The sequence below is a fragment of the Colius striatus genome, chromosome 3 (genome assembly GCF_028858725.1).
Source record: "Colius striatus isolate bColStr4 chromosome 3, bColStr4.1.hap1, whole genome shotgun sequence".
In the NCBI taxonomy this organism is placed as follows: Eukaryota; Metazoa; Chordata; class Aves; order Coliiformes; family Coliidae; genus Colius; species Colius striatus.
In genome coordinates this window covers 17,219,915-17,235,168 of record NC_084761.1, presented here as the reverse complement: position 1 = coordinate 17,235,168, position 15,254 = coordinate 17,219,915, and the positions used below count along the sequence as shown (strand labels likewise).

General features: G+C 52.9%; 1 protein-coding gene across 2 annotated transcripts in view; it reads left to right on the top strand.

The window, feature by feature from the left end:
* Positions 1–15,254, top strand: part of PKD1 (polycystin 1, transient receptor potential channel interacting) — a 96,994-nt gene that overhangs the window by 70,077 nt on the left and 11,663 nt on the right. For both annotated transcript variants that reach the window (XM_061994319.1, XM_061994318.1), the window contains exons 21-36: positions 299–451; positions 2,662–2,806; positions 3,626–4,228; positions 4,723–4,879; positions 6,349–6,601; positions 7,249–7,444; positions 8,499–8,669; positions 9,742–9,885; positions 10,308–10,518; positions 10,881–11,007; positions 11,871–11,987; positions 12,357–12,406; positions 12,530–12,732; positions 13,264–13,369; positions 14,020–14,138; positions 14,819–15,021. In XM_061994319.1, coding sequence (XP_061850303.1) covers positions 299–451; positions 2,662–2,806; positions 3,626–4,228; positions 4,723–4,879; positions 6,349–6,601; positions 7,249–7,444; positions 8,499–8,669; positions 9,742–9,885; positions 10,308–10,518; positions 10,881–11,007; positions 11,871–11,987; positions 12,357–12,406; positions 12,530–12,732; positions 13,264–13,369; positions 14,020–14,138; positions 14,819–15,021 — 2,958 coding nt within the window. The remainder of the gene's footprint in view (positions 1–298; positions 452–2,661; positions 2,807–3,625; positions 4,229–4,722; positions 4,880–6,348; positions 6,602–7,248; positions 7,445–8,498; positions 8,670–9,741; positions 9,886–10,307; positions 10,519–10,880; positions 11,008–11,870; positions 11,988–12,356; positions 12,407–12,529; positions 12,733–13,263; positions 13,370–14,019; positions 14,139–14,818; positions 15,022–15,254) is intronic.

Below are 15,254 nucleotides of genomic sequence, written 5' to 3'. Positions count from 1 at the left end.
AGAGCCTGCTGCATGTCTGGAAGCCAGGCAGGGGCCTCCCCCCCGAGCACAGGCACTGCTTAGCTGCATAAGGGCTGCACACTGGCATAGCATGTACCACTTAGCTGTCAAGTGCAAGGCTGTTAAGATGATTGCTTGGAGTGGACCAGTGAAACCGAGGAAGTTCTGCTGAAAATGCAGCTCATTAAGTGACTTCTTGGGGAGGAGCAGAGGTAGGGAGGTGCAGAGTGCAGGGCACAGTTCATCATCCTCTGAGAGCTGATACATTCCTCATTGTACCTGCTTTTCTCCCCTCTAGTACGAGCGCTCTGTGCTTCTGGAACCTGAGACTGCAAATGAATTTGAACTCCGGACCTGGACCCGCAACAACATCACAGAGACCCTGAACTCGCTGAACGTGAACACGGTTGATGATATCCAGCAGATCTCGGCTGCCTTGGCGCAGTGCACGGTACGCTCCCCATCACCACTTCCAGCCTCCTGCTCTTCCAGGTGCAGCTTGGATGTTCTTCAGTTTGTGTTCTGCTTCGCTGCCTCTGTCTCCCACGCACCACACAGAGGACAGGTATCACTTGTTGACATCATTAGGGTTTCTGTGGTGATGTCCTAAGTGGTGTCAGCTCGCTGTGCCACCGAGCTGACAGGCACTGGTAAGATGGCGTATTCATGTGCTGAAAGATAGCACCTAAGAACTCTGCTTCTTCTGTGGTACCGGTCCTGGTGAGACAGCTTCCTAGCAAGTAGGTTCCTTAACTTGCAGATGGAAACTGTAGGAGAGGCAGACTGGAGAAGCACTGTGTTAAATAGCCGCAAGAGTCGCAGGACCTCTGAGGACAGGTTGAACTCCTTCAGGAGTAACAGGACCTGGACCTGCCTTGAGCCAGGGGACAGTGCCAAGGACTGACTTTCCTTCCAGCCCCGTTTCTGCTGTGCAGAATGAGGAACGCTGCTCTGCTCCAGAGCTGACTGGAAGCACTGTTACCCCGCCAGCTCCTGGTCCCCGGTACTCGGGCTGCTGCCCAGTGAATTTAGGAGTGGCTTTATGTGTTTTGTCAGATGGGCAAAGGGAAGAGAGCCCAGTTATATAACGTGTTTGGGGTTTGGTGGTCAGCCAGTCGGCTCTGGCGTGCTCTTCCTTCCCACCCTCCCAAAGCTTGCTTTTGGGCCTGGAGTCAGGTACCGTGGTCATGGCTGCGCACTGGCTCCCCAGCCAGTTCAGCGGCGCACCTCAGTGAGGGACAGACCGCCACATCCCACCCACACAGTCTCCATGCTGCTGCTCCTTTCTCTGCTTCACAGCCTGTAAACCTCAAAATTCACTTCTTTCTGTTCATCTTTGTTTGGAGGTTTGGGGTTCAACACTCGCATTACCATGCTGGGTTGGTTTGTTTCTCTCTCTCTCTCTCTCCCATGTGCTTTTGCCTTGCAGCTTGATCTCACTGTGGAAGCTTAGATCTAGAAATGGAATTTTTGTTCCATGGGAAAAGCTGACGTTCCAGGATTAGTTTGTGCTCTGGATTGGCAAGAAAAGCTTAGAAAAACAGCAATCTAGAATTTCCCAAGTGTCTCAGACTAGCTTGGAGTTCACACGTTTTTCTGTGTGTCAGTCAGTGCTGATACTTTTTTTGGTTTTACCTACAGGAGAGAGGAAAAGTCAGAATGAATTTCACCTGGAGGGGAAAAGAATCTCAGTCTTCATTGTCGATTCTTCTTCCTAAGTAGTAGCTCCCTTTAGGTGGTTCTGGCTCATAACCCTTTTTCCTCCCCACCTCCTGAGTGTGCCCTGTGGGCTCCTGTTCACACAGTATGTCCTCTCTTCTCATCGCTTACAAATAAATGCAGAAAAAAGGGAATTCTAGACCTGCAGATGCTGTTTTGATTCTTCACCAAAACATACAGTGAATCACATCTAAATCCTATGATTAAAAGAAAAAAAGAGATGAATAAGAGCTAGGACCGGAGTTATGGTAACAGCTTCCATGTGTTGCCTCAGTCTCTCCCATCCAGCCCTCAAGAGTGTGGGGAGCTCCAGGCCGTGGCTAGAACATACTGTTTCTTGGACACATCTGCGAGCAGAGGGAGGGACATCCATCATGTCTGAGCGACAGGATCCCTCCCACAGCTTTCAGGAGCGTTTGGACACCAAAATGAATTCAGTTAGGGATAAGTCTTGCTTCCACTGAAGGTAGTGGAGTGGATGCAGGGATCTTACCCAGCTCCTTCTGGTGGATTCCTATGCATCCCCAAAGAGATGCTCATGAGATGTGACAGCAAGAGACATGCTTGGTCCTTAGAAGTGAACTCCAGGGAACTGGAATATGCTGCCCTTTATTACTCATTCCAACCCTAATGCATCCTCCATCAGACTCCTGGCATGCCTGTCAGTACACTGGCAGATTGGAACGTGAGAGTAGGTAGACAGAAGAGCCTTGGAGACACCAACAACTTCTTGGCATCTCTGAGAGTGAGCAGAGCAGCCATGGTCTCTGCAGCCACCTCCTTGGGGCTGGAAAGAGCAGGGGTGACTTCCATAGTGCAAATGATGTTTGCACAAACATGCTTAGGTCTTTGCTAGACTGAGGCAGCTGAATTGCCCACAGCTGCCTTTGTGTTTTCCCGGGGGCATGTTCCCACTGAGTCAAACTGTGTTTCCCTTTGCAGGTGGTGAGCAAGGAGCTGGTTTGCAAGTCCTGCCTGACAAGGACCTTGAACAAGCTGGAGACCATGATGACTATTCTGCAAGGGGAAACGACTCAGGGCACTGTCACGCCGACTCGCATTGCTGACAACATCCTCAACATCACAGGTCGGCTCTGTTCTTGCAGGAAGGGGTGACAATGGGCCAGGGCCGCTGCGGGCACGGGTTTCCCTGTGTAAGGGGCTGAGCAGAGGCAGGCAGAGGAAAGTTTTGCAGGCTTTCTCCCGTACTATTAAGGGTTTGGCCTTTTCAAGCTGTTAGGAAAGTTGCATCTAACATTTGGAGTGTGACTCTTCAGTACTTTCTTCTCGTTGCATTGTTCCCAGGGTTGTTGTGGCTTTGGTAGTGGTCTCTGCAGACATTGGGATATGACAGTTGTTAACAAACTCGGTAATACTCACAGGGATTCTCTTTTTAGTAAACAATGAGTAACAGCTATGGCTTCCAGATGCTTGCCTTCCTGGTTGCAGTCTGAAGAGGGTGACAAACTTCACCCAAGAACACTGTAGAAGTTCCCACCTGGTTATCCTGTGAAGAAGCAGTGACACCTTCTTTACTCTCCTCCTTACACCTTTCTGAGCATTCTTTTCTTTATGGTGCAAAACCAGTAACAGATATTTACCAATCTGCCATTCTAGTGGCAATACAGGAGGAAAGTAAAGCCTGTTGTGATTATGTATTCACCACCAAGCTTTGTAGATGAACTGAGAGACTGCAGGAATTGCCTACAGCTCAATTTTCAACTGTGGCCTACCGAACACTTCCAGTGTGGAAGGTCATGTGCATAGTGTAGAGTTACAGTGAGAAGACAGTGAGAAGAGACTGGTCTGATTGTTGTGGGAAAGTGTCATATGTTATCTAGACTGTAGGAGTTATCTGGGCTATTTACCACTTTCTCTGTTTGCACTTTTCTTTCTCCCCTGGCAGGTGACCTAATTCACCTTGTGAATACGGTTTCACAAGAAGCCAAGCCCCAGGAGCTGCTTGCTGACTCCCACAATTTGCTGCTGGCTCCCAAAGCCTACAACCTGTCTTCCAGCCTGATGCGGATCCTCATGAAGTCTCGAGTGCTGAACGAAGAGCCCCTTGAGCTGGTGGGAGGAGAAATTAAGGCCACAGGCAAACGATCTGATCCCTTTAACTTGCTTTGCTACGAAAACACACCAAACTGCCAGTTCTCCATCCCCCAGGCATTCAACACCACCCTTTCCAACCTGACAGATGTCATTCAAGTCATGTTCCAGGTGGACTCCAATCCTTTCCCTTTTGGTTACATCAGTAACTACACCGTGTCCACAAAGGTCGCCTCCATGGAGTTTCAGACACACAACGGGGTGCAGATCCCCATTGGGAGCCTGGACTCTGAGAAAGCCATCACTGTAATGGTGTCAAACAACACAGATTCTGACAATCTCTCTGCTGGCACGGAAGTCATCGAGGCAAGAACATCCGTGAACCTCATTGTGACTATGGAGAGCAACAACAGAGAAGCAGGACTGCACTTCCAGCTCACTTACAGAGTCCTGAACGGTAGTGCAAATGGATCCAGCTCTTTATGTTCTTTGCTGCTGTTTCTTCCCTTGGGAGAAGAGGGCTGGGTGTTGCAGGATAGGAGAGCTGTGTCAAGAGATAACTGATGTGGGAGGGGATATCAGGTGTAGCCAATGAGTTCACACTGCATGGCTGAGGTACAGGGTGTCACAGGCATTGTCCAGTCCCCAGTATAATCCTTACTTGTGGATTCTGGCACTGAAAAGCCTTTTGCTTTTCCCAGCATTTCTGTTGAGCCACATTAACACTGGAGAGAATTCGTCCAGTCCCTCTCTTGGTCAGGTACAGTGGTATTCAGAGTCTTTTGCTCAGCGATCCTCTGAACTGCACACTGAAAGACTGAAATCTTAAAAGCATCTCTCCCGAGTTTCTGCATTCCTGACACTCGTCCCAGAGCATCCACTGTTCTCCCCTCAAGCTCTCCATAGTGTTTTTTGAAGTACTTTCTGTTTTTTCTTGCTGTCCCCACACAGATCACTACCTTGCAAGTGAGCCTGAGCCGTTCATCATGGCTTATCTCCATCATGAGCCAGAGCCCAATGAGCACAACTGCAGTGCCTCTAAGAAAATCGGCCTGGATGCCCTGGCTGGAAGTGACCACAAGCTCTACACCTTCTTCACCTCACCCAGGTAAGAGGAGCATCCTTTGTAATCCTTGTCACCCCCAGGCTGTCCTGTAGTGTAAATGAGGGACTCTCAGGGCCTTGTCATGGTTTATACCAGGCTGCTTTGCTGGGCTGGTGCTGTTGTAGCTCTCCACAGTGCTCCTCTGTCCTCGGAGCAGACAGCTCTCCTGGGCAGGGAGCTGTGAGCTGCCATTGCTACACCCCAGCACTGGCACCTCTTCTACCCTGGCACTCCTTCCTGCCCAGATATCTTCTGCCACTGGTGCAAAAGCACTTCAGTGCTCTGTGATTTGCTTTTCTCGTCCAGGTGAGGAAGAGTTCCTCTTCTTAGACCTGTAAATCCCATTCCCTGTGAATATCATGACCCTCATCCAGGCCCTGTTCCGGTGATGAATCTCACCCCACTGCCCTTTTCTCTGCTTACTTGCCTGGTACCTGCTGTAGCCTGTTGACTGATGCTTTTCCAAGCTTTCATCCTCTGCCCTACTAGGACTCTTTTCTCAGGGAACTCACATTGGCTATTGGAGATTCAGGGCTTGCTCCATGCAGAAACCATTTCCCAGAGCAAAGCACCACACAGAATCATTTAGATTGCAAAAGACCTTTAAGATTGTTCAGTTCAACCATTCCTCCAGCACTGCCACCACTAACCACATCCCTCAGCCCCACAGCTCCATGGCTTTGGAATCTCTCCAGAGATGGGGACTCAGACCACTTGAGTTAGCCTAGTTCCTGGTCTGCAGTGCAACCTTCACAAAAGCACCTCTTGTCCTCAGAGCTCATCTTCCCCGATGTGTGACAGGAGAGGACAGGTTCCCTCACGGGCTCCCGTCCACCTGGGTGCCTGCTGCTTGGAGGTCACCAAGTGCTGCTGTTGGTTTTTGCAGCAAAACTCCCTTCTTTTATCAGAGGAGTCATACTTGTAGTTTCCCTTGCTGCCTCGCTGCCTTGCCCAGGAGTGTGTGTGTTTATGTCTGCTGTTACTTAGCGCCGTTCCTAGGCATTATCTGAGAAGAGCAGATAGGCAGCTTGGGAATAGTGGGGCAAGAGCAGAGCCACTGTTGCCTAAGTTGAACACAGCTTCCATGGCTTTTGATAACAGGATGCTCAGTGAGGGATTAATCATCCTAATAAGCAATTCTTCTCCTAGCCAAGAGTCATAGAGATGCTGTGGAAGTGTCGTGTGGGTCGGTGGGACACGGGGGAGGGTGGGTGGGAGAACTGTGGGGGCTGCCAGCACAGAGGAGAGAATGTGCAATGTGATGCTTCAGGTACTGAAATAATAGAAAAATAAAGAATTTGAGTGTCCTGTGGAAACACCAGGTTCACTGGGCTTCTCCTCCTCACTTGTGTGTGTGCTCCCCTGTCCCTGCAGCAGGATGCTTCCCATGGGCTCACATCCATCACAGTGGGGTTTGTGTCCCTCCAGCAAGTGGGTCAATAATCTTTCCTTCCTGTCTTTCCCTTCTTCAGAACTGATGACACCATCCAGAAATACTACTTCAACATCACAAACCATTTCAGCTGGTCCCCTGTGGAGGTGACCCTGGGGCTGTACACCTCCCTCTGCCAGTACTTCAGCGAGCAGGAGAAACGCTGGAAGACAGAAGGCATCATCCCACTGGAGGAGACCACGCCAGACCAGGCTGTGTGCTTAACCCAGCACCTCACGGCCTTCGGGGCCAGTCTGTTTGTCCCCCCAAACTCTGTCCAGTTCATCTTTCCTGTGAGTAAACAGAAGCAGAGGCTGTGCAGGGTTGGCACATACTGAACAGATTATTCTCACCTAGAGGAGACCCTCGGGGCTCCTGTCAGCTTCACATTCAGGCTGGGTCATGGCTTACCTGTGCCCAGCTGGCAGACTGGCACAATTACCTGAGAGCCTTTGGAAGCTGCAGATGGGCACAGCTCAGGGGGGCTGTGTCCTCTGGTCGTGAAACCTGGCTGCTGCTGCTCAAAACAGACCTTTGCAGATGGCTTCATTCTCTGTTCTGGACATCTCACAGTGTGTTCACCTCTTAGTGAGATGCCAAATGCTCCTCCCAGGTGTCCCTCAGCACTGTTTCATAGCAGCAAGCTCACATCAGCCAGCTGCTCGCTGCCTCCCCAGGGCATCCAGACTCCTTCTTGCCCTGTCAGAGTGGTGTAACTGTGAGCAGAGAGTTCTCTGCAGCTGCTGCAGCAGCTTCAGCAGGAGCTGCAGTCACTCTGCAGGGCTGTGGTTGCACAGTCTGAGCAGGGACAGGCTCTGTTGCGTGTGGTATTGTGTGTGTGCGTGATGATTGTAGCCAGAAGGAAGGCAGCCTGACTCCTGGGCAACTGAGGGGGGATCCTCGTGGGAGAGTGCCTTTCAACATACTTCTTTTGTTTTAGGTTCCAGGTCCAGGTCTCAACTACATCGTTCTGCTGACATGTGCCGTGTGCTTTGTGACCTACTCGGTGGCAGCGCTGATTGTGCACAAGCTGGACATGATTGACATTAACCGAGTCGGGGTGATTCCCTTCTGTGGCAAGAATGGGATGTACAAATATGAGATCCTGGTGAAAACTGGCTGGGGCAGAGGATCAGGTTAGCCCATAGTCTGCTCCTGTGCTTGATCCCTCAGGGCACATCTGTGTAGTTCCCCTGAGATCTCACCTCAGAACATCATGCAGCAAACATTTCCCAGCAGGGTCCAGAGCTGAGCTGGCATTTGGACAGGGAGTTCAAGGCTTCCTACAGTGTTCACAGTTTCTATTGTGTGACAATGGGGCAGGTCAAGAGCTGTAGGGAAGAACATGCTGCCTCACCACTTGCTGGTGGGTGGGACAAGCCACTGCTGCTGTAGGGAACCACTGGGCATAGAAATCCTGCCCACGCTTTCCCTGAATAGGCTGTGGTTGCTCGAACAGACAAGAGGCAGCGATTGTTCCTCACTCCTGGCCCTCTCCTGCAGAAGCATACAGGCCTTGTGGGCCCTTTAGGTGGACCATTTTGCTGTCCTCCAGCATCTGTCACGTTGTTCTGCCATCTAAATCTTTCCCAGCAGCATGAAGGCAGGAAGCCTGGCTTTCTGATCCGGGGCTGGGTTTGTAGCTAGATCTGTCAGAAGTCAGGGCAGTTGGGATGTAGAAGCTCTAAGCAAGGACAGAGGTGGAGTGCCACCAAGTCACTGCCAGGAACACGCTCCTGCTGATCTTAGTGTAACCACCAGTTTCACTGGCAGCGCTTTCTCCTGAAGCTACCCCAAGGACCATCTGGGTTGAGCAGGTGGACCAAGGAGCATCTGGCAACTGACAGTGAAGTCAAAGAAAACAAGTCTTTCAGCTACTTAGTGGCAAAAACATCCAGTATAAACATCTCCTCCCATTAGGGTGTTAGCAAGGCAAGGAATGTCAGAGGAAAACCATGAGTATGCCAAGGTCCTTGCACCAGGCCGATCTGAGCGGCTGCCCTCCAGGCTGTGTCTAGCACCATCCCTGGGTGTGGGGTGGCTGTTGAGTACATTCTTTCCTCCCGAGTCTCTGGGTGGCCCCTCTGAAGGGCCGTCGCATCTGGAACAAGGTCACTCTCAGGAAGGCAGGGCTGGGGAGCAGCTCCACCTTGGGTGGACTTCCCTAAGCGAGCCCCTTACCTCTGCCAGGTACCACGGCCCACGTGGGGATCGCCCTCTATGGCGTGGACAACAAAAGTGGTCACAGGCACCTGGATGGAGAAAACGCCTTCCACCGCAACAGCCTCGACGTGTTCCAGGTCGCGACGGAGCGGAGCCTGGGCAGCATCTGGCGCATCCGCATCTGGCACGACAACAAAGGTGAGGTGTGAGCCGTGCGTGGGGCTCGGGCAGCCGTCACACATGGAGCCATAGAACCATAGAATCGATTTGGTTGGAAAAGACCTTCAAGCTCATCGAGTCCAACCTCATCCTGCCAAGCCCAGCACTAACCCACGTCCCTCAGCACCTCAGCTTAATTTTTTTTGTCTCCAGGGATGGGGACTCAACCATGTCCCTGGGCAGCCTGTGCCAGCATCTAGAAACCCTCTGAATGAAAAAGTTCTTCCTCATGTCCAGCCTAAACCTTCACTCACACAACCTGAGGTGTTTCGTCCTGTACTGTCACTTGTTACTTGGGGGCAGAGACCGACTCTCACCTTGCTACAACTTCCTGTCAGGTAGTTGTAGAGAGTGATCATGTCTGCTCCCAGACTCCTCCAGGCTGAATGCTCCCAGCTCCATCAGCCACTCCTCATCAGACTTGTTCTCCAGACCCTTCCCCAGGTCTGGTGCTCATCTCTGGACACGGTCTAACACCTAAATGTCTGTCTTGGAGTGAAGGGCCCAGCACTGAACACAATATTCAAGGTGCAGTCTCACTAGTGCCAAGTACAGGGGGACAATCACTGCCCTGGTTCTGCTGGTCACGCTTTCTGATACAAGCCAGGATGCCATTGGCCTTCTTGGCCAATATCCCAGGTCAGAACCAGGCTCTGCTCTGCCTGGCATCTGGGCTAGGAGAGAGGTACCTGAACTTAGAGTCTGGACTAACCCTGGAGGGAGACCTTGGTGGCCCACTGGAAAGGATTGCCAGGGGAAGGAATGTAGACTCTCCATCACAGGAATATCTGTGGACTGGTCAACTGTAATCCCTTGCACATGTGGTGCCATGTGCTGTAACAGATCTGTAAGTGTCTGTACAGCCTGGGAAGGGACCTGGCTGTGCCAGGATTTTCTCTTGAGGACCTTGCAATTCCTTCTGGTGAAGATGGTGTCACAGGGTAGCTCCTGCTGTTCTACTGAGGGGCTCTTTTGTTTCCCCCTCAGCTTTGCAGCTCCACACAGGGAATGTCTGCCATGAAGCACCATTTCTCCATCTCTTAACTTGCAGGACTCAGCCCCTCTTGGTACCTGCAGCATGTCATAGTCCGGGATCTGCAGAGCAGCAAGAGCTACTTCTTCCTGGTGAACGACTGGCTGTCGGTGGAGAGTGAGGAGAATGATGGCATGGTGGAGAAGGAAGTTTATGCTGCCAGTGAGTGCTCAGCCCCTGGGGCATGGGTCTGGGATGTCCGAGCAGTGTGGCAGCCCTCACTGAGGAAGAGCCCACAGCAGGAGACTGCAAGGAGACTGCAGAGCCTGCATGCTGGCTCTCCCCTCACTGCATTAGAGTCACAGAATCCTTTCTGTTGGAAAAGGCCTTTAAGCTCATGGAGTGCAATCCCTCCCCTCACATTGCCAAGCCCATCACGAACCCATGTCTTTAACACCTCACCTTCGTGCAAGAGGCCAGCTGGGTCCTTTGTGCAAGAGGCCAAGGCATGGCAAGGACTGAGCTGTGCAGGAGGGAGCCGATGGATGTGCCGGGGGCGCTTCCTGGAGGAGGGACTGTGGCAGCCCCAGCGGGTCCCACTGCAGTGCCCCCAGCCCTGAGAACCTGTCTGTTTCTGTGCTCAGGTGAGACGGAGCTGAGGAGCTTCTCGCGGATCTTCCTGGCAGAGCTGCAGCGAGGTTTCTTTGAGAAGCACGTGTGGCTGTCCATGTGGGACCGCCCGCCTCGCAGCCGCTTCACCCGTGTCCAGAGAGCCACCTGCTGCTCCCTCCTCATCTTCCTCTTCCTCTGCGCCAACGCCGTGTGGTACGGCGTGGTGGGGAACGTCCACCTCAGGTGCGCAGTGTCCCTCGCGGCTCTGGCCAGTCCCTCACCTCCTCAGAGCCCCTCCTGTGCTTCCATAACATGGGGCAGGACAGACCTTATGTCTGCTGGGAAAAGGTGCCTTGCTTGTGGCCTTGAATCTGCACTTCTTGCTCCACAAAATATGGGATGAGGACGTGGGTGACCACGAACAACCTCATCAGCTTTTCCCCTTGCCTGGTTTTGCTGTGCCATCTGTTAGCACAGCCCATGCTTACGTCTTTCTCTGCACATCTGCAATGCCATGTTGTACAGTCTTTCTTGCTCCTTGTTCAGCTGGCAGCCCTGTGTGCTCCTGCTAACGCTGGTCTCTGGTCTCTCTTGATTCTCTGCAGCAATGGGGCCGTTTCCAACCTGATCCCTGTCAATGTGGACACGGTAGCTGTTGGTCTGGTGTCCAGCGTGGTGGTTTACCCTCTCTACCTGGTCATTTTGTTTCTCTTCAGGATGGCTCGTAGCAAGGTAATGAGGAGAAGTAGTTGCAGGCTGCCCAGATGGGTCTGATGCCAGCACCTTTGCTCATCTGAGGCTAGGTTCTGCCCTCTGTGCTACAGCACTTCCTAAGCCCATCTCCGTGCTTTCCCAGTTGTGTCTCTGTGCTGCCTTGCACCGTGGCCAGACCCTTGCCCTTAGCAACTCTCTGCCTCCCTCTTGAGCTAGGAGCAGCCCCTAACCTCAGAGGTACAGATTACTGCCTGGATTCTGACAGTGCCCAGACAGAGACCAAAAGGACAGATTTTAAGAGCTGTTTAGGCCCTTACTCCCTCATGGTTTTGGTGTGTGATAGGTACCCAAAGGCCATTTAAAGGTATGACCCTTTGCTGCATTTGCAGGAGCTTGAGAGATGCTCAGTCGAGCATTGCTAATGAAATGCCTGCCCTGGGTACAAATGCAGCTGTGCCTGAGCATGGCTGTGGGTAGGCAGCTGTGAAAGGATTAGCTGGGGATTTAATGACTAGTTAGACAGACACAATTAGCAGCCCCATTAAGTACTAAAGCCAGCTGCTCAGTGCCTGATGAGCAGCAAACGTGTCTGATGCTTCTTGATTCTGTAAGCACTCCCTGCTTTACAGAAGAATGAAAACTCAGCTTAGCTTCCTGGGAACTTGTACCTGGGACAGCTGAGATGGCTCTGGGCTGTGGTACATAAGTATACAAGAGCCCAATATGCCTGGGAGGCAGTGGAGGATGTGCCTGTCCCCAGCCCTGATGGGTTCCCCCCTGGGATCTCCCAGCTCTGCCTGTGCAAGTGTGGAGCTCCGTGGCAGAGCAGGGAGCTGAGCCACCCTTACATTGTTGCCTTCATCCCTTGCTGTCTCCTGCAGGTCTCAATCAGCCACACCGTGACTCACTCAGACCAGCAGTCCTTGGAGATTGACAACTACCTGGACTCTTCAATCCTTGATAGCTCCTTCCCCACCTTCCCTGGGCTTCGGGCAGAGGTAACCTGCTTCCCACCCAAAAGCTGAGCAGGCTGCATGGGTCTGTGTGCTCCCCTGTCCATCCACAGCTGTCAGTGCAAGAACTGATGTACTCAAGTGCAAATACCAGTGATGGGGGAGAGCCACAGCTCTTTAACCCTCACCTGCATCTCTGCCAGTCACAGGTGCTGAGCACAAGCTGCTAAGCACGGATCTTCCAGAGTGCCTGAGTGTTGCCTCTAGAGGAGACCAGGCTCCTGGAGGTGTGGACCCAGGGCTAGTAGCAGCTTGGGCTCCACCTCTCCAGTGACCCTTGATGTTAACAACCCACTCTTTCAACCAGGCACAAAGCAGTATCATGTGCCTGAAATGCCTCTGCTTCTTCAACAGGCCTTCTCAGAGCAAACTAAACCAGGTCTGTTTTTGGAGGACTCCAAAAGGTAAGTAGATTTCTGGGGATGCAGGAGTTAAGTGTAGTTTTCTGCTTTGGTAGACAAGGGTTGTGCTTCCACAGCTGTTCCCCACTCATACCTGATGACACCCATTCCTCTGTTTTCCCACAGCCTCATGCAGTGGCCATCCAGTGAGGCCCTGCTCAGCTGGCCAGACCTCCTCAGTGATCCCTCCATCATGGGCAATACCATCCAGAAGCTGAAGAGAGGCCGGGCCAGCCGCCACCTTGGACTTGAGGCTCCATTGTCAACTGAGGAGGACAGCTTGTCACTTGGCCTTCACCAGGGACAGCCCCGGTATTTCTCTGCCTCAGGTGGGTGTGTCAGTAGCTTTGCTCTGTGTCAGGGTTTGAATGCCCCAGGGAAATGCAGAAGGAGCAGTCTGGGCCCTAAAAGCTTGGCTCAGCTCTGGGTAAGGCAGAATAGCAGAGCCTGCCACCATCACCACTGGCTTCAGTTTGAAGGACAGAGAAGGATCTTACTTTCTTAGTGGGGATTTCAGTCTGGGAAAGCAGAAATCCTGGCGTGGATCAGCCTGAAGTGAGTAGTCACCAGACTTCCAGCAGACTGGGAGCAAGGAGAGATGTGTTCCAAGGGAATCTGAATGGTGCAGGCAGCCAGTGCTTCTTCAGTGGTGGCAAGGCCACAGTGTGTCTCTGAACCTCTGTAAATGGCTGGAGAAGGAGGGGAACAGTTTCATGCCATGGTCTGCAGCCAGGCTGGGGACAGGCAGGAGGTAGAAGGCAGGGAGGAGGGGAGGGCTGTCCCCTGGAGCTCCTCCCTGTGCCCCCATCCCGCTGTGGTGCCATGCTCCTGCCAATGCCCTTTGCCCTCCCTTTCCCCAGATGAGGATCTGATCCGGCAGATCCTGGCAGATGGAGCGAGCGGCATCTCCCACTCCCAGGACCTTGGGCCATACATGAGGGCTGAAACAGATCTGATCTCAGGCCTGTAAGTACTGGGGGAGCAGAGTCTCCTTCCCGAGCTGCCTCTTGCCTCCCACTCAGTGCCACAGTGCCCAGCATTGTGCCAGCCAGCTCTGCTGCACCCAGCCTGCCGAGCTGGTTTGAGGCATTACGCACGTCTGGGACAGCCTTGTCAGGAGTCACTGTGCTCCTGCTGGCCATGATTGCTGCAGCCCCCACAACCAGAGCTCCAGGAGGGCACTGCCACCTTTGCAGGAGCCACCTGGAACATCCCCTTAAAGCCCCAGCCACAGTTGTGTCTCCAGAGCTTTGTGGGCTGCTGATAAAGTGTGGGACCTGGGTTGGCTTCGTGAACTGACAGGAGGGAGGAAGGGGCCTGGATCTCTGTTGAGCTCAGAATAGCCTACCTGGGGGCCCTGACCTCCCCCCAGCTGAGTGGCCAATGCAAAGTGGCAGGGCAAGGGAGGGATAAGGCTTCCAGCCCTCTGTGAAACACAGAGCAGGGCATCTGTGTGCTTCAGGGGCCTGGGCTTCTCCTTCTAGATGGAAGTGCTTCATACTGGTCCGGGGCTGCTGCACTGGCAGCACTGGAGCTTTGCCCAGCTTGTTGCCAGCATGCATCCCACAGGACCAGCAGTGGCATGGCTCACCAGTACCACCCCTTTGCCGTGGCAGGTCCAGTGTGTTCGGGGAGAAGGTGGAGACTGTCATGATGCAGAAGCTGAATGACAAAGGCCAGAGCATGGCAGCTCCTCCCAGGGAAGTGAGCAGATCGGCCAAGTCAACCTGGACAGGTACCAGGGCTGCAGGGCCAGGAGGGTGGGGGCCTTGCACATAGCAGCACTTCAGAGCCACAGGCAGCTAAGTGGAAGTGGAGCTTTAGGAAAGGCTGGTCCCCTGCTTCAGCTTGTTTCGCATGGGCTCTCGGCTTCTTGAGGCTCAGCCTCCCTGGGTTGGGCTGCAGGGGGGAAAACTGGTCCCTTAAAACCTTCAGTCTGGGTTGATTGATGGTTGTAGTGTCTTACTGTCTTTATGGAGGCATTGATTTGCACAGGGGGTGAGAGGAGCTGTGCTGAGTGAGCAGGGTTGCTTGGCAGCCTGAAGGCAGCAAGAGCAACAAATCTGTGTGGCTTTTCATGGGTTTGACAGCAGCACCTCCAGCCAAGCTGGGCAAGTCCAATGTCCTGGGGCTCTGAGAGAAAGCAGGGAACCCATCCCACTACCCAAATCAGGATTCCATCTCCTTCTCCTGCCCACCCTCTTCTCTGCAGATAGGAGGCTGCTCTTCTGAAGCTGGCTGTGTTTCACTGGGCTGTGTTGCTGCTTAGTGGGAGATGTTTGGGATAATCCCTCCAAACTCACCCTGGGCTGGTGGCAAGCTCTCTGCTGGGATGAGTGCTGTGCTCAGCCCTTGCTGTGCCCGTTGGGACCCTTCTGCAGTAACGTTTACATCTGCTTTCCCTCCTCCTTCCAGTTGCAGACCAAACATTCAGGAAGCGCTTACTCCCATCCTGGTGCTCTTACCTGGCTCATGGGATCAGTCTCCTCCTCTTTGCCACCTCCACAGGGGTCTCTGTGTGGATCGGGGTGGGCTTTTCTTCCAGTGTTGCCCTTATGTGGCTCATCTCAGGGATATTCAGCTTTCTGGCATCCTTCTTGGTCTGGGAGCCCCTGAAGGTGAGTACACAAGGACATACCTGTACATGTGTATATGCTGGCTGTAATGAATGTCTGGTCCAGATACTAATCAAGTAATTCTGGAGACTATGGATTGAAGACCCTCTCCCATCTTGATGGGAGATGATGAGGGGACTGGAGCATCTCTCTTACAAGGAAAGGCTCTGAGACCTGGGGCTGTTTAGCCTGCAGGAGAGAACACTGAGAGGGGACCTTATCAATGCTGATAAATA